Source organism: Camelus bactrianus, chromosome 8, assembly GCF_048773025.1.
Source record: "Camelus bactrianus isolate YW-2024 breed Bactrian camel chromosome 8, ASM4877302v1, whole genome shotgun sequence".
Lineage (NCBI taxonomy): Eukaryota > Metazoa > Chordata > Mammalia > Artiodactyla > Camelidae > Camelus > Camelus bactrianus.
The window spans coordinates 24,006,199-24,033,980 of record NC_133546.1 but is presented as its reverse complement, the minus strand read 5'-3'; the positions used below and the strand labels follow the sequence as shown (position 1 = coordinate 24,033,980).

General features: G+C 39.3%; 1 protein-coding gene and 1 long non-coding RNA gene across 5 annotated transcripts; one reads left to right on the top strand and one right to left on the bottom strand.

The window, feature by feature from the left end:
• Nucleotides 1-142: 142 nt before the first annotated feature.
• IFNGR1 (interferon gamma receptor 1) lies at nt 143-19,251 on the bottom strand. Of its 4 annotated transcripts, none has more exons than XM_045524455.2 (7): nt 19,052-19,251; nt 10,478-10,592; nt 9,650-9,813; nt 7,947-8,119; nt 6,046-6,235; nt 3,090-3,172; nt 143-1,209 (listed from the first exon to the last, which is right to left on the bottom strand). In XM_045524455.2, exons 1-7 carry the CDS (start codon nt 19,134-19,136, stop codon nt 667-669), a joined length of 1,353 nt encoding a protein of 450 aa, XP_045380411.2. In that variant the 5' UTR covers nt 19,137-19,251; the 3' UTR covers nt 143-666. The 4 variants fall into 4 exon arrangements, with proteins under 4 accessions (XP_045380411.2, XP_010963937.2, XP_010963936.2 ...); XM_010965635.3 differs by having other exon boundaries at nt 3,045-3,172; nt 19,052-19,247; XM_010965634.3 differs by lacking the exon at nt 19,052-19,251 and adding an exon at nt 17,169-18,928 and having other exon boundaries at nt 3,045-3,172.
• A 133-nt stretch (nt 19,252-19,384) lies between these two features.
• LOC141578342 (uncharacterized) lies at nt 19,385-23,677 on the top strand. Its single transcript, XR_012508574.1, has 2 exons — nt 19,385-19,646; nt 22,471-23,677. It is a non-coding gene; the product is annotated as an uncharacterized LOC141578342 (long non-coding RNA).
• Nucleotides 23,678-27,782: the final 4,105 nt, after the last annotated feature.

The window sequence follows — 27,782 nt, the reverse complement described above, 5'->3', positions numbered from 1 at the left end:
GGACTGTTTTAAAGATATGAATAATTAGAAAGTGATTCTAAAATATTAGTGAATGGAAACAAGCAAATGAATAAAATATTAATATTTTAATGCAAATGAATAAATAATATTAATTAACTGCCTAAGTGAATAAACACAAAAATGAATTTTAGAATTATTTTATTTAAAAATCTCTAAATGTGTTCCATAAAAAATATATACAAGCTATGTACACACTCTATTAATTGTATTCATTTCAATTAAATTTTAAGTACAATTTTCAAAAGCATTCAGGTTACTTCTGAAAGCCTATATACATAAACTACCAAAAGCAAATACCACTATGAGGCACAGAAAAAAATCCATTTAATCTCTAGAAGTGGTTAGAAAAGATCCTGGGGGTATCATCTTCTATCACAGGAAGCAGAGTTATTAGAGAGCATTCACTGGCACGGTTAACAAATCTAGATGGAAAGGTTCCTATGTGACCTTGTTTGTTTTTGTTTTTTGTTTTTTTAGAGTCTCTGCAGTCTTCAGACCAACTCTGACAGTTTCAAACAGGCTCTTTTTATACATTTATCTAAACCATGATACTCCACTTGGTTGATACCAACAAGACACAATTTTCAAAGCGAGAAAATTACGTGGGAAAAGCACATTGTACAAGCTGGTGCATCTTGGTTGATCTTATGAAAACTCTTTGGAATCCGCTGTAGGTCTGTAACAAATCAAGGACTCTTTAGCACCTTCGTCCACAAGCAGATCCACTAACACATGTGGTTTATCATAACCAAAGGAGGTGGTAGTGTTTCTCAGCGTTATGGGCTCTTGCCCTTCTGTCTTTATTTCAGTTTTATTACTTTCTGAGTCACAGCAGTTGTTCAATATCACAAGGCCACCATCAGAACCATTTCTGGAGTGATAGGCATTTAAAGTGATGCTGCAGGGTTCAGACTGGTTACTGCTTGAGTGGACAGAATTCTCTCTCTCTACTGAGGTCACAGGGCTACTAGGGAACAAGTCAGAAATATTTTCTTCAGTGGTCACCACTTCCGTTTCACTAGAAAGATCTCCGTTTTCCGCTTTTCCTGGATTGTCTTCAGTATGCACGCTTGAAATTGTCCCTGGAGACAACTGCTCGTTTTCTAGGGCAATTGGTTGGTAGATGATGGGTGATATATATTTTGGCTCAGGTTTTGTCTCTAAAGAGCCATTTTTTACCACAGACAGCTAAGGAAACAGAAATCAATGATTAAAAATAATTATTAAACTTAAGTGTCTATCCAAAAACAAAAACAAAAACAAAAACGATCTAAGGGTAATGGGTGAACACTAAATGACATATTTAGGATAACAATGTAATAGAATCTGATGGTTGCCTTTTCCTTCTTTTAAATGAAAATATATTATATCAAGATGAAAAACAAGCTTTTAGCATTTTTAGAAAGTCACTATCTCACCAACTTTTTGTGTACTACCTTCCATGTGTATGCATGTTACATTTATAACAGGAGTACAGCTCCTTATTTCACGTAGTATTTGCACCATCTGCCTTCATAATTCTAATTTTCATTGGCTTAATAATTTTTTATACTGATGATTAAATAATTTATCTAAGTGTTAAGGTGTTTCCAAACTTTAACCATTTATGGAACATGTTGGAGTGAATATTTTTATACATCTTTTTCTTTATGAAATTTTTTAAAGAATTAATTCTTAGGAGTGGGATTAGTAAATCTAAGAGTGTGGTGTGTGTGTTAATGGTGCCACTACTTTGTATGCCCCTTGCACGCTTATCTTCCCACAAGGCTATAATTACCATTTCCCAGTGTACAGCGGTTGTATTACTCAGGTACTAATGGATATTCAGGTTTTTCCTTCTCTAGTGAGTGTAAAATAGCTGCGAGGCTGGTTTGTGCTTCACTACTAGTAAGGGTAAACACTGTAATTCACACGAGTTGTCTATTAGCTGTTGACAGTTCTTATTATCCCCTCTACTTAAAGGTCGTGTTTCCTACCAAACTTAAACACGCCCTTTGCATGTTACAGGTATTACCCCTATCATACTTGATTTAAATAGTTCTCATTCTATTACCTTAAAATGCTCTTTTCCTCATACAAAGGCTTTTAAACGTTAGGCATTAAAATGTCAAACTTCTAGTTTGGTCTCACTGTTGGCCATCTTTCCTTCTACACTCCAGCCACAATGAAGTGTTTCTCTATTTGCAGATTTTCAGAAGTGATGCTTTCTTGACATTGGGCCTTAGCGCATACTGTCCCTCAGTACCTGGATAAATCTGTCCCTCAAGACTATTTGGACATCACTGCCTCTGGAAAAGCCACGACTAATCCTGCCCTTCAGATGCAGACAAAGTCCTCACTGGCATGTATGTAAAACCTCTAGCTTTAAACCTATCACACTGTTCACCCACTGAATACTTCTCTTTTTCTCCCACTAGACATTAAGCTCCTTAATAGACTTGTCTACCTATGCTTTTGCCCCATGCGTTAAAAAGTACCTGGTGCATAGTAAAAAGCATGTGGTTTTGGGTGTGTGGTAGATTAAGTGATTTATGATAGGTGACATGCTGCTGAACATCCTTCTACTTTAAAAAACAAATTTTAAGAACTATCGAAAAGATTCAAATTAACATTTTAGTTGACCCTTGAACAATACTGAGAGTTAGGAGCACTGAGCCTTTGTGCAGTAGAAAATCCACGGATAACTTCTGACTCTCCAAAAACTTAACTACTAAGAATCCACTGTTGGCCAGAAGCCTTACTGATAACACAAATGATTGATTAATATGTATTTCATATGTTATATGTATATCTACATATATTTTACACATTTATGACATACCTAACTTTTCCCTAATTTTGGGAATATTTCTAGACTACGTGGTTTGTCTTTGAGTTTTTTCAAATTGTCACAAACCTCCAAAGCATTTTTCAATAAATTCATTGAAAAAAAATTCAAGTGTAAGTGGACCCTCACAGTTCAAATACATGTTGTTCAAGGGCCAACTGTATATAATTAAAGAAAAAATACTTAAATACACTACCAAGGATTTGGGTAACATGATGTTTTCTTTCTTAAGTGGATTCACCTTCTTGATGAGACAAAACACAACTACCGGGGTAAGTATCAGAAAGAGCAGTAAAACAGCAACAATCGGAATCCAAACAGGATCTGAGAAAAGAGAAAAGTCACACATTAGAATTACGACGGACACTGCTCTATCCATCAAACAGTCATAAAGTCTTTGTGCTATTCTTTAACAGATCTACACCTCAGGTAATTAATATGGTCAGATTTAAAGATCACTGACACAGAAGTCAGGAGAGATGAGTTAAACTTAGCTCTACCTCTCCTAGGTATCAGTATGATTCTTCCCAGCTTTGAGATTCGAAACTTTCTGCAACTATACTGTCAGGATACAGTGTGGCTAAAATAGCTTTTTCATAACAATTTCCTTACAGCCCCAAATATAGGGTGTTTCCAGAGCTATGCTTTTCTCTCAGTTGAAAAGGCAAAAGAAAAATTTCAAAATATATCTCTTTAGAAATAAATTCTAGCAACGTCTATAACTCCTAAAATAATTTAGTCTCACTCTTCTGAATTGTTACATTTTGCATTTATTTAAAAACTACAAAAACCTATAAATATACACAGATGCACAGTAAATATACACAGATACATACATACACACACACACAGGAAAGTTGCATTGGAATGAAGTCTCTTTGAATGCAAACTAGATAGAAAGAATCATATAAACCAGGGAAGATTTGTTTCAGAGCACAAATTATCTATAATCACAATTGTTTATTTTTCTCTGATGCTGCTTTTTATTTTCACAGCATAATCGTCAGTATTTTTTTCAGAGTCCTCTCTTCCAAGTTAACAGAACTTTAAGTATTGTGGTCGTGTTTGCCTTCTTTCATGGTATTTCATCACCTTTAATTTCTATTCCAAAGTTACTTCCTTGAAATACTAACTCTGTAAGGTACTAAAATGAATGCCGGTATCACACCTGTTACAGAAGGTGAAAAAATTAAATTATTACAATAGTAAAGATAAAATAACCACATAAGCAATATAAGCACCTCACTTAGAAGCACTGAGCAGGCAGGAAATGCTGCTCATGAGCCACGGTGGTGCCATCATGTGGCCACAATATAAGCCCACCTTATACTTCAGGATTTTTTTTTTTTTAAATAAATCTGGGGCATTTGTATCATTTCAAATTTTGTCCATTAATTAGGATTCTCCTTTTCAAAACAGCAAAATGTAAACTGGCACTAAATTCACTGCACTGCATCATTTAAGTCACATACGTGAAACCCTCATATCATGGCCTAAAAATTTTTAGTATTAATTTTAGGTGTTTGGTCTGATTCTTCAGCCTAGATTTCCATTCTTCAAAAAGATATTTGTATTATATAAATTTTTGTACATTTTTAACCCTAGGAAATATATTCTAAAAACATCCAAACAATAAAAAAAATATACATATGCCCCCAAAGACAGTCACCAAAGCATGATTTATCATGGAGAAAATCTATAAATAATCCAAAAGTCCAAAAATTAAGGAACACTGAATAAACACAATCTACATGATAAAACATTCTAAAAACATTAAAAATAATATTAATAAAACATGCAAAATAACATGGAAAATATTTATAGTATATGCTTAAACCAGTATATAAAATTACATATACTATACAGTATGATCATGATTATGTTGTAGAAAAGGAAAAAAAATAGGATGGAAAAAACCCAACTGTGAGTAACTGAGTATTCACTTGGATAGTAGAACTACAGATAATTTTGTTTCATTCTGGCTTTTTATGTTTTATAAATTATCTATAATGAACACTTAAATTTTGTAAGATCAAAGAGCCCAAATTTTTGTTAAGGTACCTGCCAGTTAAGAATGCCAGTTCTGAAGTTCTATTATATGCATCCCCCTCACACAAAGAAAAGATAATAAAATAAAAAAGTTATTTTAACATGTGTTATAAAAATGACCCATAATCCATCATGTAAACCAATTATTTATTTTTTCTTTACAATAGCCAAGACATGGAAACAACCTAAATGTCCATTAACAGATGACTGGATAAAGCAGCTGTGGTATATTTATACAATGGAATACTACTCAGCCATAAAAAATAATTTAAAAATAATGCAATTTGCACCAACATGGATGGACCTGGAGAATGTCTTTCTAAGTGAAGTAAGTCAGAAAGAGAAAGAAAAATACCACGATATCACTCATATGTGGAATCTAAAAAAAAAGACAAATTAACTTATTTATAAAACAGAAACAGACTCACAGACATAGAAAACAAATTTACAGTTACCAGCGAGGGAAGGGGGAGTTTCAGATTTGCAGATACTAATTAACAGATGTAAAATAGATAAACAAGTTTATACTGTATAGAATAGGGAACTATATTCAATTATCTTGTAGTAACTTAAGGGGAAAAAGAATATGAGAATATATGCATGTATATGTATCACTGAAGCATTGTGCTGTACATCAGAAATTGACACACACTGTAAACTGACTACTTCAATAAATATATATATATATATATACAAAAATTTAAAAAATTAAACCAATCTATATTTATTTTTGGATGTTAATTTCCAGTGCTTCGCATGTTACACAATTTAGTCAATGAACATTTCTGCTTTTTAGTTTTGAAACTTACAGTCCCCATAAAGAACATTTTAACGGCTATATAGCATTTTGCTATACTGAAGTAAACTGACTTAAATTATTATGCATAATCCTGAAATGCAGACATTTATGCACATAGTTTTATGTGTCTGTTATATTTGTTTTCTTTCCTGGGCCAAAAGGTTATCACATGACTTTCTAAATTGGTTGTTTTGTATCTTTTAATCCCTGAGAAATGACCTTATTTTAAATTTTGAACTCTGGGGAATGGAACTACTGAGTATTTTTCAAAAGAGAGAAGATTTATTGAAGTGGCAAACTGCCTCTTTGCACATTACCCTGTACTTAGGGGAAAATGGCAAGAACTTACTTTGTGTGCTCTTCTCATCAAAAATGGTAATACAAAGTTCTTTGGACTTCTCAGTTTTAATATCCCACAAATCTGAGACTCCTTCTGCTGAAACACAGTACTCAGAATTCAGTGAGGACACCTGAATACTTAAGAAGCATGGAGTCTCATTACAATCATCTATCTTCTTCATGTATGTTTTATCTGTGGCCTGTATGGAAAAAAAAAACAATGAAAATGCATGGCTCCTTCTAATCTGCAATAAATAAACAAATAAACAAACAAACCATCATATTTATTCTGGTCAAATATCTGAAGAAAACATATATATGATGAATGTTGAACACATCTGAAAATAGTGTTGATATCAAACAATAAGCCAGTTTGTTACTTCAACATGGCATGATGCTATACATCCATTAAAATGTTCTCTATAGGGATTATAAATTTAAAAACTGAAACAGAGATTATAAATTTAGAAACTCAAATAGCAGGAATATTCATTATTAGTTGCCAAACCAACAAATGTTCATTAGTCCTTTTCCTACAGTGCTAGAAACTTAGCTGGTGAGAGATACCAGCATACAGGTATCATGCAAAGGCCCTGGGCTTTGTCGGCAGTGATGCACAGAAGGGAGTGAAGCCACCTCTGGGAGTTTATCATGGATCACTGATGCTAGGGCCTGAGGACACAAAGGTAGGGCAGTGGTCCCTGACCTCAAATAACTTATGATAGAGTGTGGAAAAGAGATAAGAAAGAAATGTAAGAGAGTAAGGAGTCCTGCACAGTATGGATCTAGGAATAACCAGACCACAGAAGAGGAAACAGTCTACTGTGTCAGGAAAGAATCCCAAGGGGAGATGATATGCCAGCTGAATACTGAAGAGTGAATAGAAATTTTCCAAAGTAGAAAAGGTGGAGAAGGGCATTCTCTGAAAGAGCATGGTACCTGCAGGGAGCTAGGAACAACAAACAGTTGGCCAAAGCACAAATGAAAAGTTGGAGGGCTTGGGAGACAGAGGGCTGGAAATGACATGAGACCAAATCATGAAGGCTATGGAAGAGAATTTAGATGTTACTTTGTAGCTAATGTAGATTTGTTAAAGGGTTTTAAGCAGTGAAGTAATATGGTTAGAGTCATACTTTAGAAAGACAACTCCGTTAGCAACCAAAGTGATGTTTTAAAACCTAAATCAGATGCCATTCTTCTGCCTAAATCTTTCCAGAGGCACAGTGTCTCACTCGGAATGGAAGTCACATCCCTCCAATGCCTTCAGAGAAGTGGCCCCCAGTAAACGCTCGGACCTTTGTTTTCTTTTCCACAGTACTTAACTGGAGTTTTGTCTGTACTGTTCACTGCCATTTCCTGGTGCCAGAAGGCACGGGGCACGTGCCTGACAAACACTGTTAAATAAAGGAACGGCAGTGCTGTGGAGACTGGATGGAACAGGAAAACTCTAATCAAAGTGTGGTCCGCACACCAGTGCCGGAACGAAATCACATCCTCACAGCAGTAGTGCTAGTTTTTTCTTTCAAGAACAATGATTCCAATTAGAGCTTCATATTACTTTACATCATTACCTTACTACCAATGAGGAAAAAAAGATTAAAATTTTCTCATCTTAACTACTAGAGAAATGGAAATACACAGGTTGATATCGTAGGTTAGGACCATGCTGTTAAAAGAGGCAAAGAAAAAACTTAAAATATACTCAAGTGACCAGTGTTAAAAATTAACTCCACTTCCAATTCCCTTCAACAGCATTCATATATATTTCATCTTTCTAACTAAAATTTATGATCCGTGAATCTTGCCTGAATGTTCATAAACAGTCTATTTTCATCACACCACATGTGGAAACAACTTATGCTAGCAATAGAAAAATTTCCAGCTTGAAAAAGATGAAACAGAAACACATACTTCACTTCCATTTATCCTCACAAACACATTGTATGTGAATGTGTAACAAGAATTTTCATCATCATACACGAGTTCTGGTTCATTTCCATTTTCAGTAATGAAAGGGTGAAATATATCAACAATGATTTGGTCTTCCTTCTTTCTGATATCCAGTTTAGGTGGTCCAATTTTCCCTGGGGAAGGGACAAAAAAGAAGCAGAATTTGTACCAGCCCTGGAATGTCACAGCGTATTACATAACATTACCAAAATCAGTCAATCAATGTACTCTTTTTGTTGTTGTTGTTGTAAAGCAGGACTATATTTAAACCATTCCACAAATATCTAGAAGATATTCTAACTGTCCTTAATAAAGAAATTTTAATAAATCTCAGGCAACAAGTATTCTTATCTCATCCAAGCTCCTCTTTAACAGTTTAAATTCATTTCTTGTCCTAAAGAAAAATAGTTGGTCATGAATCTTGGTAAAAAGCCTTGACATAATAGAAGCTCTATTATTTTTCCTTTATCTTTGATTCCTTAGATTAAAAAACATTAAATGGAAGATCTGTTTTCTAAAACACATTTCAGAAAAGGCATTGTACTTATCTTTGAATCCTCATCAAAACTCTATACTTCCAACGTCTATGGGTGTCTGGCATGAAGGCTCTATAAAAGCTTGCTAGATACATTCAACTTTTACTTTGAAAATCAGAACTCGATATTCACTGATTCAACAACTATTTATTATGTGTGTTTGATGTCTGGAACTTCGTAGGTGAACCACGGTAGAGTATCTATTCTTCACATACTGATCACACACCTGTGTGCCAGGCAGGTCTGTTTTTACTCACCAATGTATCCACAGGGCCTAGCATACTTCCTGGCACATAGTATACCCTTGATACGTTTGTGTGGGGAAAAGCTGACATATACAGACAGTATAATTATCAGATGACAAAGGCGTGGACCACACAGAATAAAACTACCTCAAGGGCAGGTAGAGGAGGGGCCTGTAGAAGAGAACAGGTGGGCACAACCCTAAAAGAAGGAGTGGAACCAAGGCAGTGGTTGAAGTAACAAAGCACAGAAGCAGAACAGGGATGAAGGTGAAGCTGGCAGGCCAGGCACGAAGGGGCCAGCAGACCAGGGAGGAGTCCAGTGACCAACGGCTTCTTTCAGCCAGGAGCGAGGGTGTGAGTGCTACAAGGCTAAGGTTAGCCGGGGGGGAGGACTTGGCACTGAAGAGGCCAGAGTTCGAGGTGACAACAAAGACCAGGTACACCACGGGGACGGCACCATGGATGCCTGAAGCGTGAAGAGCTGGAAATCACTGCGGCTGAAGAGATTATGGAACTCTTATTATTTTAATGTATTAAATCGGTATTCAAATCCCCACAGGCCTTGAGGACTTATGGTAGAGGGGAAGACTGCAAACAGCTCTCGAAGTCCTTAGCGAATGTAATTAGGAGGGACTGACAGAAGACAGCGGGGAGGTGGTGCCGCGTCCAGACAGTGGAAATGTAGCGGTGTACAAGGAGCAGAGTGAGGGGACCCTATTTTGTGGGACTTGGGAGAAGAGGAAGACACGAACTCCCTAAATCCCTCCAAATGTTTCTGGGGCACTGTGATCATTTTAACTGCTAACAAAAGCATATATATACAGAAGACATGGGTAAAGCACTTTTCAAATGTAAAATTTAGACATGTATACGTTCTACTCACCGTGTCTGCATAAAATAAACTCTTTTGACTCTGCATAAGCTGATTCTTTTTGTCCAAGCCTAGCTTTAACTCTAGCCCAGAGAGAACCTGATGGATCATTAATTAAGGAAAAGATATCACAAGAATGAAGAGAGGTATTGCAGGCATCAATCCATACTGGGTCCCTAAAATGAAGACCGAAGAAACACAAAGGTAACTTTTATTGTTAATACATAAACTTGAACCATCACTGTCTGCATCTTGCTTTTCATTCACAGCAGAGTAAGAATAGGATCGAGAAGCTAGGCAAAGTAGGAAGCCTTTACTCTGCAAAGAAGGTCTATAAATTCTCTTACAATAATAAAGAGGCTCAATTCAAAATAAGACCTGTACAAACCACATTCCACATGTAATTTTTAAAAATCTCCTCTTTAAACAAATCTAGACTCCATGCATAGTCATTACTTAATTACAGAATCCAGCACATTACAATGAGTCCTAACATTGTCAACAAAGTTTGTCATTTTTCTTTCTACTCCACAATACATACACTATAGGAAGTAAGATGACTTCACTATTTTTAATACAAAACTGTGAGCTTTATTTGTCATATATTAAAATGTCAGAAGTTAGTGCTACTCCTCTACTTCAATTTTGACAGGAAGAAGAACTAAGAGGCAGGAAGTATTCTGAAAAGAACTAATTTGCATCCTTATTAGTTCTGGAAGTCTAAAAGCAGCTCAGGAGGTTCTGCTACGGGGGAATGAACAGTGACAGAAGGAGGCAGTTATGAAATGTGCAAGGACCTAGACAAAAGCAGAATGAAAAAGATAAAAGACTGACACTCACTCATAGGCCTTCACCTGTACAGTAAACACAGGGGTCCATGGCATGATCGGGTAATCCCAGAGTAGAACAGCATTCAAGTTATAGGCCTCAAAGGTCAGATTGGCTGGAACTGGCACTGTAACAGATTCAAAAAGTGGGACAGATGATAGTAAGAAACTAACATTAACATTAGAAAACCTTAACATAAGACGCCACGTTAGCCAAATATGTATTTGAAGGAAAGCAGTCACTAGAATAAATACATTTATTTAAATTAAGATATTTCTAAAAATTAATTTTATGGAAAACTGTATAGAAGTATTCTAATTTATTTTGAATTACTGAAACAACATTATACCTAAGGGAAACACAAATACAGTACGAACAATAAATTCCTATAGTGTTCTAGGAATTTTTATAAATAATTGTACTGCCTGTTGCGATAACAATCCTCAATTATTTAGTCACTAGAATTTTCTATATTTGAAACCACAGATTGTATGCAATGTCTAGAGAAGAACTGGTTACACTAGGGATGGCCACTCTCACTGTGTAATACTACCCAGGCTCCCACCCCTCACCAAGTACCATCACACACCTTCACTGCCTTTTCTCCAGGAAGGAATAGATGTCTAGTGATTGCCTGATGCGGCCATTAACCACTCCAGTTTCATCAACATTTTGTTCTCTAGGGTGTGCAGTTTTTTGTTTTTTTTTTCCAAAACATATCCTGTATTTCTTCCTGCCTTTGCTCTTTCAAACCATTTTTGAAAATGTTTGTTGATGAGACGTGAAAGTGTCACAGGAGAGAATAAGCAGAAGTCACTTTAACATCTTATAATCACACACTACCAAAACCATAATCTCGTTACTGAAAGCAGCCATTTTTCCCCCTGCTCAGTGTAAATGTGTTGTCCACCATCCCTTAGAAAAGTGACCGCACACACATCTCCTCCCTTCCTCCTTTCCTCTCTCTCCCTCCTTCTTTCCCTTCTTTCCTTCCCTTCTTTATGAATGAACATGAAGGTATATAATGAGCAATATGACCCAAAATTTAAGATTATTCTATCCTACCTATCTGGAAAACACCATTAAACATCATTTGCTTATACAACTGAAATAAATAAATGAATAGCAATGTGGTCAGGTACAGTGGCTTCCAAACTAACTTACTCTAAAAAATTCGAAGGGAGCCAGAAGTCTATACTTTTTAAAAGCACAGATGATAGCAATGATCACTGAGGTTTATGTCTAGTGGACAGTTCTAATAAGATATTCCCTGGGCTGGACATTGAGAAATCTGGGTTCTTTCCTTGCTATACTACTAAAGAGTTATTTCAGATTTTCTCATCTGTCAAGTAAGATGTTAATTTCACATACACAGGATATTTGCTTACTGTTAAAGAAAACACCAATATTTTTTTCCCAAACCCAAAATTCCAATATTTGAACCCAAGCTGGTACATTGTCTTAATTTACAATTACTTATCACCTGCATTATCTTTCCCAGGCAGAATATGGATCGAGAGTTATTTAGGTAAAAAATCTGGACTCATGGACAATTAGATTCTACTGCCATCCCCCCTCCTTTTTTCTGATTATTTTCTCCTTTCTGTCAGTGGTATTCCACAAGAGGTGATTTTGTCCCCCAGGGGAAATCTGGCACTGTCTAGAGACATTTTCGGTTCTCATAACTCAGTGGTAGTGATGGGGAAGCTACTGGCATCTAGAGGACAGAGGCTACAGATGCTGCTAAATAGCCTGTAAAGCACAGGACAGTTTCCACGTCTCAGCAGTTCAAAACACCAACAGTGCCAAATACTCAGAAATCCTGCTTTACACATTCATAATTTTAGGAATCTTTTTTTTTTCTTTTTTTTACTGAGGAGGAAAAACTAATTTAAAAACAGAATGCAATGAAATATCACCTCACACCCATCAGAATGGCTATCATCAAAGTCTATAAATAATAAATGCTGGCGAGGATGTGGAGAAAAGGTAACCCTCGTGCACTTGGTGGGAATGTAAACTGGTGCAGCCACTATGGAAAACAGGATGGAGGTTCCTCAAAAAAACTAAAAATAGAACTACCATGTGATCCAGCAATTCCAATCCTGGGTATATAGCTGAAGAAACCAAAAACATTCATTCAAAAAGATACATACACCTCAGTGTTCACAGCAGCATTATTTACAACAGCCAAGATATAGAAGCAGACGAAGTGTCCATCAACAGATGAATGGATAAAGATGTGGTATATATACACAACAGAATATTACTCAGTCATAAAAAAGAATGAAATTTTGCCATTTGCAACAACACAGATGGACCTGGAGGGTATTATGCTTCACAAAATAAACCAAACAGAAAGACAAATATTGTATGCTATCACTTATTTGTGGAATCTAACAACAAATGGATGACTATAACAAAACAGGAACAGACTCACAGATACATAACAAACTAGTGGTTACCAGGGGCAAGACAGGTGTAGGGGATTAAGATACACAAACTATTATGTATAAAATAAATAAGCTACAAGGATATATTGTACAGCCCAGGGAATATAGCCAATATTTTATAATAACGTTAAATGGAGTATAATCTGTAAAAATACTGAATCATTATGTTATACACCTGAAACTAATATAATATTGTAAGTCAACTATACTTCAATAAAAGAAATAAAATAGATAAATCAAATGAAATAGAATGTTTTTTGATAAGCCAATACATTTTATGGCTTCCTGCTCAACGAACAGCTTTGGTTCCTGCCAAAATGTCTAACTTCCATATTATTTACAAAAGCAGTAGAACAGTTTGTGCCTAAAGGTTGAGATTATGAAGCTGGAAGATGTCTCAGATTCAAATACTCACTACATACAATACGTCCTTTCTGCAGTCAGTGATCAGACATCTACCATTTCTCTACCTGATCTTTCTGGAATACTGCTCATGGCTGTTGGCACCTATCATCTTTGATTCCCTAAGCAGTTTCCTTGCAGATGAGCCAGGAAGCACTGGTCTTGCCAGATTTAGCCCTCAAACTTCTCTTTTGTTTTTGGTAGAGTTCCCAGGGCCATACACAGCAGAGGAGATTGAGGCTTCTTAATAGGGTTCCTTTTTATCCTTTTTCTTGTTATATATTCAGATGAAAATAGTTGAGGCTTAAAGAAAACTTCTCTTCATAATAAATTTACCTTATGTCAATAAAAATATATGTAGAAGTAGTAAGAGAGTATTATCTATAGAGTTTAAGATCCTAAGAGAATATTTCATGAAGTAGAATAATTTTACAGATTTCCTAATCTCTTAAAAATGCCCAAATAGTTTTTGGTAACACATGTTGTTTTTGGAAGTGGATTTGGAAGTGCAGTCAGTTATGTGGAGTGTTGTATCTGCATACCACCCAGAGTAAATATTAGCTCTTTTCAGATCTACTTCCAAGAACTCCTCTAGAACTAGCAGCTGGGGATTAAATAAAACCAAACAAAGGAGAGAAGAATCACTTTTCATAACACTCTAATTACAATGCAGAAAAAAGGGAGAGTTCTGTTTATAACCAACTGTTTCCTCATGATAAATAAGAAAAAAGAGCAAGGATATGAAAAAAGAGCAAGGGTTAGATGCAGATCAGCAAGTGGTCAAGCAGAGCCACTAGATGGGGTAATGGAGGCGTCACCGAGGCCCCAACCCAGCGGCCAGGACAGCTCTGCCATCGTTACTGGGGAAGGTAGTAGGATGAGAGATTTCCTCTGAATGGAAGGTGACAGGAGCATGGGCTGCCACCTGCGCTCCATCCCATAACCACCGAAGGTGTCTGTGCCTCTATGAAAAGAGGGACAGCCACAGTAGTCCTTCACCAGTTTTTACACAATAGACATGAAGACTGAATCAAGGATGCACACACTGATGGCAGAACAGAGCTTCTACTCTGTGGGCACCATTCGACAATCTGCTTACCAACCTCTCTATGAAGGACAAACTGAGAAGCACAGAGAAGTAAGGATACAGGGGCCAGTACTAAAATTGTCTGGGGGGATTCTAAGTCATCTGACACTAAAACTCAAAAACAAATGCTCCAAATTTAAGCATCTAGACCCTTTTCTGAATGAACAACTCTTAGAGAAAAGATCTAACACCTTCCCCATGTTAAAGGTGTGGGGCCATGGATGTTTTCACAAAAGTTTCTGCTTATACTGCAAAATGAGAAATGGCATGAGAAATTTAGGCAGAAAAAGTGAAAAACATCAAACCAAGACTTTTTCATTTTTTTCAGAATAATTATGATTACAATTTATCTCCTGAGTGGTTTTATAGTGACTTTTTCTTAATGCCTTCCAACTTTTTCTCTTAGCAAATAACAGTATCCTCTAGATTTAAGATGAATAAAGACTTTTGAGAATTTTTGTACATGATGTTTCAAGTGTTCATAAAAGTTTTAAAATGGAAACATTTCAATATTTGGGGGCTTTGAAAGGAATCATATCCATTACTTTGTGAAACCAATGGAAAAAGAGTCCTTCTTCTACTTCCTTCTATTACTTTCTTGTACTTTCAGAAAAAGAGTATCAGAACTAAGGGTTTAAGTGAGGACATTTAAAATATTTGAGGTCTATCTCACCGTCCATGTAAGAGTTCCTTAGCTGGGTCAAGACCCTTACCTGGGTCACAGTCTTGCCATCTTCCCTTCTTGTCTGTCTTCAGGTTTTATCATTGACTTTCTCTTAAAACGTAGAGCCCAGAAGTAATGCAATTAATGTGAATGAAATACTTTTCCTTCTCTTCTTTTTTTTAAAGAGATGGGCATGTCAAACAGTGGCTTATGCTGAACTTGTAATTAACTAAAATCCCCCAGATCTTTTATTCAAACCCACCACCAAGTTAGGGCTTATCCAGTAAACATCTCCTCAGCCACTTTTCTGACCTGAAATTTAGGGTTTTATTATTGCTTCTGTTTATTCAGTTTCATCTGGTTGGGTTTGCTTGGTATGCCAATAAATTCTAATTTAACCAGACCGACCAAGTCCCTGAGAAAAGTCATTTCTCAAGATTAATTCCCTTTTGGACTAATTAATTCAAAGTTGGAAAAACTAAAGGTCTTTTCAGTCTATGAAGAACAGGAAAAAGGTGGGAGGGGTGAGCTGCTGAACTTAGTTCAAATTTCTTATACTGATCTAGATGAGTTTTTTAAAAACCCAACACAATTTCCCATACATAACTAAAACAATATTTAAAAATTTGTGAAAATAATGATGCACATTATTGAATGATAATAACCAATATATATTAAACATTTACTACAGGACAAGCTATGAGCTCAACTTTGTTATGTATTATCTCAGTTAAGCACCAAACTATGAGGGAAGTAATAGTTACGTACATACATATTTTTGCCAAAGAGAAAAAAGGCTTATAGAAACTATTTAAAGACTTGATGATGTGTATAGTTTTGTTGGTTTTAATTAACATAAGCTGCCTGAGCATCATTTTTATGACAGTTTAATGAAATAAGGGGGGAAAAATCATATATAAATAGGAATTGGAGATGACTGTTTTCTGATGACTTCACAAGTATCTGCTTTGAGTAATTTTGCCTTATTTATTACACTAACCCAACCACATGAATGCCACAGCAAAATCTGAACAATGTATTAAGTTAAATCATGTATTTAGAATGGACAGGACTGAAATGAATATCCAGTATTCTGATTATTATGTATTGAGATAATTTAAAATAGTCTCCCTTAATAAGAAAATTACTGGTAAACTGATTCCTTCCTGTCAGGAACTCATTTAATTCTGGTTCAGTTCTCATTCTGATTCTTTATCCAATTAAAATGGAACCATTAATTATTCATTTAGTTCCCAAAACAACTGCACTATTGCTGTGTGCTGCTAAATTTTATAAGACAGTTCTTTAAAGGGTTATTTTTCTCTTCAATTCTTTAGGTTTTCTTTTATATAGAACCAAAATGAGGATCTTTCAAAATCCAAAATCTGAATCATGAATCAGAATAACGTGAAAAAGAAAACTATTATTAATATCCCATTCAATAAATATAACTGGAATGCACTGATTTAAGTATTCTGAATCTCTGAAATAAATATAAAATCTAAAGAAAATAAAGGAAAATTTCAACACACCCAGAGCACTATCCTAAAGTCAGAGAGTAAACAGACCCATAGCTGAGAAGCGGAGAAGGGGAGTTAAGAGCCCCGCATCTCTGCTAAAGCAGCCTTCTCTTCAGGTGGTACCCAGAGTGCAAGAACAAACTGGAAGAAGGTAGCGGACACCTGTGTTTGCAAATGCTGGAATGCAGAAGGCCACAGAACATCTCTCTATGGGGGGCAGGCAGGCAATTCTCCTCCCAGGGCCGGCTTTAAGGACTTACAAACTATGTAGTCACAAGGGCCCTGATGCTCGAGAGGGCTCTGTGCTCAGCAGGAAGGGTCTTGCACTGGGTTTAATGCTCTGCTCTAGCCAGGAACCTCAGTCCTCCTCTTCCTCTCTTCCCACGTCCAGTCAGTCACCGAGTCCTGCTGACTCTGCCTTCTAATTTCTTCTTCTCCATTTAAACTGCCTCTTCTCAGCTCCTCCCAGACTTTAGCAGCAGCCTCCAAATTGGCCTCCCTCCTTTGAGTCTACTCCTGAATTATTTTGTAACGGTCTTTCTAAATGGCATGTCAGATCCTGCCTAAAATCATTTACCTCAAGATAATCCAATGGCTGCCCACTGACTGGAGCACGGAGAGTGAGCATATTACTTTGTTGGCTCAGCACCTGTACTTCTTTCAGAAGCATGATTTCTTCTGGGAAGTCTCTGACAGCCACTCCCTGCAAAAGGATATCCTTCCCTTGCGAGCTGGTGCCTGGCCCAAGCTGGGTGAATCAGAGCCTTCTTCAGGGATTTTAAGGTGGAGGAAGCTGCAAGATGTCAAAACCCAAAAGCTGTCAACATCCATGATTCCTGCCAAGTAGGGAAGGCTGTCAACAGCCAGAGTCAGCAATAAGAAATGGATGGTCTTGGCAGTTTGAATTTCTGGTTCAGCTTCCTAAGGCCCTGCTGGCATCTTTACCTTTCTGTTCAACTCTCGCTTTGGCTTCTCTGAGCCAATAAATTCCTCTTTGTGCCTAAGTTAGCCAGTTTGCTGTTACACATGACAAGGCACATCATTTATTGGTTCCCACCTCTCCAAGTAACACAATTATCCTTACATTCTCACATACATATTCTAAGTAAAATGCTTAATATTCTGCTAATTCAACATGCTGTTTCATAGCCCTTCCTCTGCACATGCAGGTCTCTTTGTACCTCCCATTCCAACTCTGGGGTCAACTTCTCTGTAAAGTCTTTCCTCACTCCCTTGCTCAGAGCTAGGCACCCATTTCTTGCTTTCCAGTAACCTACGTGTAACTTCAAGCTCTTATCACAATGGACTGCAAGTGCCCTTGTGGGTGACTAACTTGCCCTAGGTAATGGCAGAATGCAGAGTTAAGAACTTGGACTCTGGAACCAAATTGCTAAGCTCCCCACTGAGTAGCAGCAACCTCTATACAATCTGGATACACCTCCCTGTGTCTCAATTTCTCATCCATAAGTGGAAACACAACAGCGCCTGCTTTATAGGGCTTTGGGGAAACAAGCTGTGATAAGAACTTTCGACAGTGCCTAATAGCTTTTAGCTTTACAGTCATGATCCTTGAAGGCAGAAATGGAATAACTCCCATTTTTTGTATTCCAAACACCTGGCAGAATGCCTCTTCCAAGGAATGACTATTTGCTTGACCTCTAAGGAGTAAGCCAAAGGAGAGCTGAGATGAATGAGAAGCACAGCTAGCAAGTGTCAAAGAGGAAGTCATAATACAGAGGTGCAGACCCAGAGTTTGATAAGGGTGGAGGCTTCGTCTCCCTGACCTCTTCCAGGCAGCTGCTAACTGCGTGCATTGAGGAGACACTCAAGACTGCAGGGCTTTCTGATAATCGAAGTTTATCCCTCTTGCAGAAAAGGTTTACTGATTTCCCTGGAGCCCCTAATCACCATTACACCGAGCTTTAGAAAAACGTTATTCTCAGCATTTGTTTCCTGGGACATCTCAATAAACAGGCGGAGATAAACAAGGAACTAAGCTCTGTGAAGAGACCTACTGCCTGACACATGGGCTCGTGAGTGCACGCATTGCACCACTTCCAGACTAGCACGTAAGACGGCCAGTTACTGCCTTTCAACAATTCTCAGCTGGCGAAAGAACGTCTAAGGCTACGGGGACTACCCTACGAATATTTTAATCCTGAGTTGCGGCCACTGTCCACATGTTGACCAGAAAACTCCACCTATTTAAAACTGAATTAAGAGAACTGCTAGGCGTGTTTTGCTGTTTTGGCAACAACGGAAAAGGCGAGAGGAAGGGAACTGAAGGTGCCAAACCGCGGAGACCTGGCGTCGCCCCTTAGGACCCGAAGCCCCGGGGCGCTGAGGACGAACGCAGGCGCGGCCCCCCGGGAGGAGCGTCAGGCCAGCGCGGCTCCTCGCTCCCCTCCTGCCCCCGTCCCCGTCCCCACCCGGCCGCGGCCCTGCCGCGGGCGACAGTACCCGAGGACAGCTCTGGATCCGCGGTGCTCATCTCAGCCAGGCTTCCGGCCTGAAGGTTAAGGGCAAGGAAAAGGAGAAGAGCCATGATGCTCGGTACCGACTCCGGTGCGGCCCTGAACAACTGCGGCCGTCCCCAGACGCGGCCCCGGGGCCTAGGCCTTGCGTCACATCCGCCACCGCGGACCAGCCCTCCGGCGGGAGGCGGAGCGTGGACGGGAAAGTAAGATGTGGACCATGAGGTGGAGACCAAGACGGGGAGGCGGGGCTAGGCCTGAGAGGCCGGCTTTGACGGGGAGGCGGAGCCAGAACGGGTGACGGAGCCAGGGCTGGGAGGCGGGACCAGAGCGGAAGGCGGGGCCAGAGCGGAAGGCGGAGTCAGAGCGAGGGGCGGAGTTAGAGCGGGTTGCGGAGCCAGGGCGGGGAGGTGGGGCTCGCTGGGGGGGAACTCGGACTTTTGCCGGGAGGCGGAGGCGGCCTGAGAAGTGGGGTGTGGTAAGAGAGGCAAAACTACAATGGGAAGGCCGAGAGGGGCCGCCTCCAAGGAAGCTCGGCGTCAGGGCCATGCAATCTGTGGTCGCGCGACCTTGGCTCGCAGGTTTGTAAGCAACTTGTGTCCAAAGGTTATGTTCTTTCAGCTTGGTATTACCTGCCCGGTTTCATCTTCCTCTTTTTGCAGTGTTTTGGGGTTGCAGAATTTTGCCCTAGGCCACAACCCAGCCACGGTCTTTATCTTACAGTACATTAGACTTCTGCATCAAGGTGTATGGAAACTTGAGAGTTTAGGATAGAAAGAGAGCTTAGGTGCCTTCTCCAGTCCCTGCATTTGTATTTGAGAATCCCGAAGTTTCGCCGGTGAAATGGTTTGTGCAAACTTCCCCAGCCCAAATCGAATTGGTTCAGCCAAGAACTACTTATTCTTGGAGGAAAAACGACTTGAATTACCTTTTCAGCAATTAAATATCGAATAGCGGTTTATTCAACAGCCTCTCACCACGAGATCTGCCCTCTTTCCTCTCTGACCACATCTCATGTTACTCTGCGTCTCACCTATTCTGCTCCAGCCACACTGGCCTCTGCTCTTCCTAGAACACTCCTGGCTTGTGCTCAGATACAAATGTAGCTAAAGACCTCACCTCTTCAAGTCTCTGCTTATCATGGCCTTAGGAAAACTTTGATATTACAACCCATCTCCCCTGCTTTTTTTTTCATGGCACTTATCACCTTCCCTCACACTCTACAATATGCATATTGATGTTTATCCCACCCCGCTTCTAGAATGTAAGCTCTGTAGGGCTGAAATCTTTGGCACTCATTTAGTGTTTGTTGCATGAAAGAAGGCATGATTACACTAGCACTCAGCAAAATTTCAGAGAGAAAAACCTTATGAAGATGCTGTACAAACAAGAGAGGACATATTAGCAAGATCATTTTATTTATATTAATAAACCCCTTAGCTCAGTATTTCAGAAAATAAATAAACATGTGAACTGCCTGGGATCTTGTAAAAATGGAGATTTGGATTCAGTTGGTCTGATTCAGTTTGGGCCTTAAGAGCCTGCATTTGCAACAAAATACACCAAGAATGCCAATACCACTGGCTCTAAGACCACACTTTGATTAGGAAGGCTTTAGCTCAAACTAAGTTTTGGGGCCTATTTTGTTTGATGTGTTTATCTAAGTTTGTCTTAGTTTGGGTTGTTTGTCTTAGTCTGGGTTGCTATGGCAAAATATCACAGACCCAAGTAGCTTACAAACAATGGAATTCTATCTCTCATCGTCTGGAGGCTAAAGGTCCAAGCTCAGAGTGCCAGCATGGTCAGGTGAGGGCTCTCCTCTGGGGAGCAGATTTGTAGTTGTTTCCTCACATGACAGAAGAGGGAGGGACGTCTCTTTTATAAGGTGTTAATCCCATTCATGAGGGTTCCACCTTCATGATTTAAGCACCTCCCAAAGGCCACACCATTTAATATCATCACCTTTGGGAATTAGAATTTCAACGTATGAATTTGGGGGCACATAAATGTTCATACCATAACACTCACTATATAAAATCACCTTCTACTCATTGCAAGGATGCAAGGATAAATAAGAAGTGAACTTTGCGGTTTAGGAGTTTATGGAGTGGGACAGAACATAATATTCAATTCAGTTCAGTAAATTATTTTGTAGTAGCCATCACAGGTTGGGTTACCCATGAAGTAGACTCTGAAGGGGAGATTAGTCTGCAAGACATGCTCTTGGAATTGACCCCTATGAAAAAGAGGTGGAAGAAACAGGATTGAGCAGAGGGAGAAGATGGTCTATAATGCCATCCTAACAAAGCCTTCAGCTGGCCTTCAGAGCTGGGATGGACTTTTAGAGGTATCTTTGAGTTAGCTTGAATGGCTGGAACTTCAACTCCCAAAGATGATTAGTCATTAGATGCAAACCACCCAGAGAGAAGACATGATTTGGGGCTGCCTGTTTCTTTAACCGAGGCATTCTCTGAAGAGGACTGGTTGCTGAGGGTGCCTGCCAGTAACACTCCCAGAAGCAGGGAGAAGATGGGGCTAAATCTTCTATTGCTGGGAAGAGCTTCACAATCATTGTCCACCACAGTACCTATTTTTCTGAGGCACTGTGCTGGTTACTTGGAGACAAAAGATATTTATTAATTCGTTAAATATTATTGATTGCCACGGTGTGTGTCCAACACTGTTGTATGCTGAAGTATAGACCCGAGCGAGACAGGTATGGCCCCTGCCTTCATGGAGTTTAGTCTACTGAGGGATTTGACAGGCGTTAATCAAGCTATTACACAAACAAGTACTGAAATTGTGGGAATTGTTATCAAGGAGAGCAATGAATTAACAGGAACATAAACAGGAGCTTAGTCTAAGTTCTAAGGAAGTTCTTTCTTGAGGCAGTTACAATTATGTTATGGCCTGAAAGATAAAAAGGGAATTAGCCTGAATAAAGCCAGGGGGATGCGGGGGTCAAAGGCTAGTAAGAGAGAGAAGACAAAAGTAAAAGATATTTAAAAATCCAATATATAAATCTTATATAGCCACACACACAGAAGGCAAATGAGCAGTGCCAGTGTCCTTGGTAAACATCTAATGCCTCATGACTAGAGAAAATTCAAGTATATGTTGGTCCCTGCTACATCCTCAGGTGAGGTTTTATATAAGACCAAGAAAGCCAATGTGGGGTGAGGGGTGGATACAACCAAGGCCAAGTGTAAAGGGACGTACCGCTCAGGAAATAGGCTACTTTTTGTAGGCCACACTCGACGTGGCCTAGAGGAAGTTAAATAAAGGCCAAATAACATAATTTAAGAAATCAAAACTATGTTCTAATGAGAACAGAGACTGGCTGTGCAGCACGCACTGTGCACTCGTGGCTCCTGGCACTGTGCATTTCCTTCCTTTTTTCTCTAGAGCGGAAAATGCCCGCCCATGTCCCTGTAAAGGAGACAAATGGAAAAAATCTGTGGCTAAAGCATTTAGCTCCAAATTCTGATTGTTCTAGAAATTCAAGCAGACCCTCCGCTACCTTCTACCTTCACATTCTTTGCCTCCACCCTGCCTCTTAACTATGTTTTTGCCACTGTGTGTCTGCAAACACGTAAGTACTGAAATTGTGGTAATCATGACAAAGAAAAGAACAGGATTATTGGGGCATCAGTCCTCTCTTCCGCTAGAAAGCAAACTCCTTATTTTCTTCACTGCTGTATCCCCTGCATCTAGGCCAAATGCCTATCATTCCATTAATGTGTATTGAATAAATATGTGAACTGACAAAACAAGCTATGAACAAAGCTAGCTTGTAGGATTGTAGCAGGTATAGTTAAACTTATGGTTGATCAAGCTATGATTGGGTTACTGATGAGAATTTAGACATGTTTGGATATCATACTGGTACCAAACCAAGTCCTCTCCGTTTTTATCCTGCACGCAGCCCCCTTTTGAGGAAAGCTGTCGTGCTGACATCTGATCATATCAGATCAACCCCTGACTCAAAGGCAGTTATTCATAGTCTGCAGAGTCTTCGAGTAGATGTCTTGTCTTGGAGCCCTGCCTAAGATAGATGCCACACACTCGATGGTGACGGTGGCAGACATCGTTCATTGGCTGACTGCTAAGAACGTTTCTCCTTGCTTCCTTCTCACTGTAGAGGCTATAAAAGCTCAATAGTCACTTCCCCAACCTTCATGGCAGCTAAGCATATTCATATGACATAATTTTGGTCAGTGAGACATAAATAGAAGTCTCTGTGCATGTGTGTGTGACGGATGCAACAGGAGAACTTGTTGGCCTTGACCTTTCTCTAGTCTTCCTGCCTTAAATGTAGACATAAGATGCCTGGGTCTGCAGCAGCCATCTTGCAACCAGGAGGCAACACAATTAAGGATGAAAAACCAACAGCTAAAAATGGAAGAATACAGAGATGGAAAGCCTGAGATGTCGATGTTTGCACTGAATGGCCGAACACATGTCTGCAACCAGCTACCTCTGGACTCTTGTCAAAGGAGAAAAAATAAGGCCCTATTGATTTAAACCATTGCCAGTTTGGTTTTCTGTTGTTAAACTGACATTTTTTTTTCTCACTCAGTGTCAGACCAACCTAAATAAATTCCCTTTCAGAGAGCTGGGGTGTAAACCACAATGGACGGGAAGATGGGCGTGGGAGGAGGGAAGAAAGAAAAAAGAAGAAGCAACAGACTCCGGGACAGAAAGTACAGCACTAGCATAGTAAGCAAAGAAGTTCCCTCGCTGAGGGGAGAAGAGGAGGCCTGAGACTTGGAGCTGCTGCGGCAGCCCCGGGCTTCGTAGCACTGCTGTGTACCCTGAACACGGCTCCCTCCTGGCGGCCCCGGAGGACACCTCACTGGTGACTGTTTCCCCTTTTGACTTTCCTGCACATCTTCACCAGAATTCCTTGTCACTAGAGGACATCTGAGTGTCTCTGTCCTTGCAACTGAAAGAGCTCACCTAACATAGTCTCTTGCCGTCTGTGGTCAGTCCCATAGAGGACAGCTACCATGTGTTTTTAGAAAATATTTCTCAGTATCACCCAAAACACTGGGCTGGATAAGCTGTTGCTGAGAAGAACCAAGCAATGTAAAGGAGCATACATGGTGCCTCGCGGTTCCTCTTTCAGTGCTTCTTCCTCTCCAGGTGCTTTCCCACGTCACGCCAATGCCCTCTTGTTGCTTTTCAGATACCGAGAGTCCTTCAGCCTTGAGAATATCTAGGATTGCCCTGGTTCACAGGGCTTCAGCTAAGGTTTCTCTCCACCTTAACCTCTGATCGCCATTTAGGTAAATGGTTCCATAATCTGCAGGCAGATCCTCTTAGCTGGCTCTGGGTAAAGATGGGTAAACAGAGTAATTGATAGACATCAGCATTTGATAACCATTTTTGTGTAAGCACACCTACATATCTTAGCATTATAACTAGCAAAACAGTGGATTTGCAGTAGTGACATTGGAGGTCTTGACAAGAACATAAAGAATAAGATATTTTGCTCTGAAAGAGGGTTTTTTTTGGTAACTCTGATTATAACAGCCCATTTTCTGAAATACAGGGCACACTTGGTATAGGTTACTGCAAACTAGCAGTTCATGTACTAAAGTCAGCCAGTAGACATGTTTTACTTGGTCAGAAGAGATGATTTTGTATTCATTGGCTCTAGGCAGAGTATAGATTCCTTTTAAGTTTTCAATATCTACACTAATTAATATTATCCTGTACACCAACACTGGGTTTCTAGAGCAAAACAAATTATTATTGACTTACGCAAAAGTCATCCCATCTCCTCTTTGTCCCCGTTCTTACCCCTGGGGCTATGCAATGAAAGCCAGATGTCATCCTACATGTAACAGTGTCTACTGCAGCTGAGCAGCTCACTCCCTCTCAAAGCAATCTGCACATCTGTCTCTCCCTTTCTGAGAAGCTAAGTGAAATCTGCTTCCTATTGTAGACAAATACTCCTTGAGGACGCAAAGAAGGGAAATGGATTCTTACCTTTGGGATGTAAATAAATATATCCCCATGGAAAATAAGATGAGAGCCTCCAGCTTTACATCACAGGAGATGTCTGCATGGCCCCACAGGGGTGGGGGCTTCATTGCTCCTTGACATTAAAAAACCTACTTGGCTCTAGGGAGGAAAATCTCTCTGGAATTCTCATGAGGGAATCACTCATAAATTTACTTTCAGGCTTGTTCTTTTAGCTCAGATCCCAATTGTCAGTAACATTTGCTCAGAAAATAGTTAACTGTACAGAAGCATACAAATTTTCTCTACAGCCTACTGTTCCCCAGTTGAACCACAGGCTCACTCTCTTGATCACCTGATGCATTGCTTGATTTATGCTACCTTCTGGATTCTTGTAGGTATTTGAGTTTGCGATCTCTACTTTACATCATTCTTTAATTTAAATCAACCCTTAATGAAAGCTTTCCACCAAGCTGTCATAATCAATACTTTGATCAAAGAATGTATATGTGCTACCATTCAGACCTCTAAAAAGAGAATTGAAATACATTAAGTTTGTGTGAAAGGAGAATTTATAATATGATTCTTTGTACTAGAAATCAAACCAAAATGAAAAGATAATTTCTTACTACTTACTATATAGATTGAATATCTGTGTCCCCCCACCACCCTGAGTTTATATGTTAAATCCCAACCCTTAGTGTGACGGTACTGGGGGGGGGGGGGCTTTGGGATGTGATTAGGTCATGAGGGTGAAGCCTTCAACAATGAGATTAGTGCCCTTATAAAAGAGACCCCACAGAGCAGACTTGCCCCTCCCACCATGTGAGGACACAGCAAGCTGATGACAGTCTGTGAACCACGAAGAGGACCCTCACCAAGTTTGCCAGTGCCCTGGTCTTGGACTTCCTGGCCTCCAAAACTGACAGAAATAAATGTCTGTTGTTTATAAGCCACTCAGTCTATGGTATTCTGTTACAGCAACCGGATCAGACTAAGATACTCCTCCAGATTGTGTAGAAAACAATCTTTTCTACATGTATCCCAGCTGCTGGTTAGGAGTGAGCAAGACAGTCTTTTCTTCAGTCAGTCCGTCATCAGATGGACAGTTGATGAGAGAGACAGTACAGTGCCATGACCACGCATGAAGCCTCTGAAGCTGGTCTACCTGGGTTCATCACCATTGAATAACCCACGTGGCCTTGGGCAAATTACTTAACTTCTCTGTGCTTTGGTTTCATTATCTGTAAAGCGGAGATAGAATTATGTATGCCACATAGGATCATTGTGATGGTTCAATGAGACAGTTGTCAACAGTGCTTAGGCCCATGCCTGCTGGGTAAGTAAATGTTAGCTGTGTATTATTATTTGCTAGATACTCCCCCCCACCCTCCACCCAACCACAGTTATTTAAATAAGAATGAGCTATAAGGGGGGAGGGTATAGCCCAGTGGTAGAATGTGTGCTTGGCATGCATGAGGTCTCAAGTTCAATACCCTGTACCTCCATTAAAAAAAATAAATAAATCTAATTACCTGTCCCCCTCCTCCAAAAAAAGAAGCTATAATTTCTTTTCTGAAGGAACTTATTTTATGAGAGATTATTGTAAATTGAAAATGGCATTCCAGCTTTGTTTTGTAATAGAAATTTGTAATAGCTCTCATGAGAACACAGCAGGGAGTGGTTAGTTCTACTCAAAATGGTGAAAAATAATCAGGAAATTTTTTACAGGAGGAAGGCATCTTTGAACTAAATCTTGAACCCAGTGTTCATTCTCACCTTGATCTCCTAGCAACCACCAAATGGTAGAAAAAATAAAATAGATAATTTTAACAGTACGTATTTTCCTATTGCCTACTAAGAAATGACTCTATCTTGGACAAAAAAAAATGCTTACTACCTTAGATTTCAAAGATACAAGTAACAAATCTGTAAGCACCATCAGTTTACATTTCCTCTGTTTTTGCCCTCTATAACTCCTGCACTTACAAGCTCACAAACTCTGCACCACCACCACACCCCATTCCTTAGTCATTCCTTGAGAACTTTGGCAGTCTGGTCGAAAGTCATAACAAGAATTTGCTTTTTATTTTTTAATTGAGGCATAATTGACATACAACATTTTATTAGTTTCAGATGGACAACATAATGATTCAATATTTGTATATGTTGTGAAATGATCAGCACAGTAAGTCCAGTTAACATCTATCACTATACATAATTACAAAATTTTTTTTCTTGTGATAAAAACTTTTAAGATCTTAGCAACCTGCAAATATGCAATACGTATTGCTAACTGGAGTCACTGTGCTGAACATTACATCTTCATGACTTAACCTCTTTTGTAACTAGAAGTTGGTACATTTTGACCCGTTTCGCTTACTCCCACTCCCCACCTTTGGCAACTACCAATTGTTTTCTGTTATCTATGAAGGGCCTTGCTTATTAAAATCAATATATAATGAAATTAACACTATTCCTTAGGCCGCAGGAAGAAGGAACGATTTAATCGTGACCTAAGTGAAGATGTTAGCATCATTTTAAAAATCTGCATCAAAAGAAGAATAGTTACGATGGAAACACAGAAAAAACATGGAGTTCAGGGCAGCAAAACTGTTAGTGGGCCCCAGCCAAGTCCCAGAGAGAAAGGATGTCATTTCCTGATCATACACGTCTCTAGACACTTTGCAAAAGAATACTGCGGTTAATTAAGAGTGTGGTAAACCAGACTGCCTGGTGCTGAAATCCCA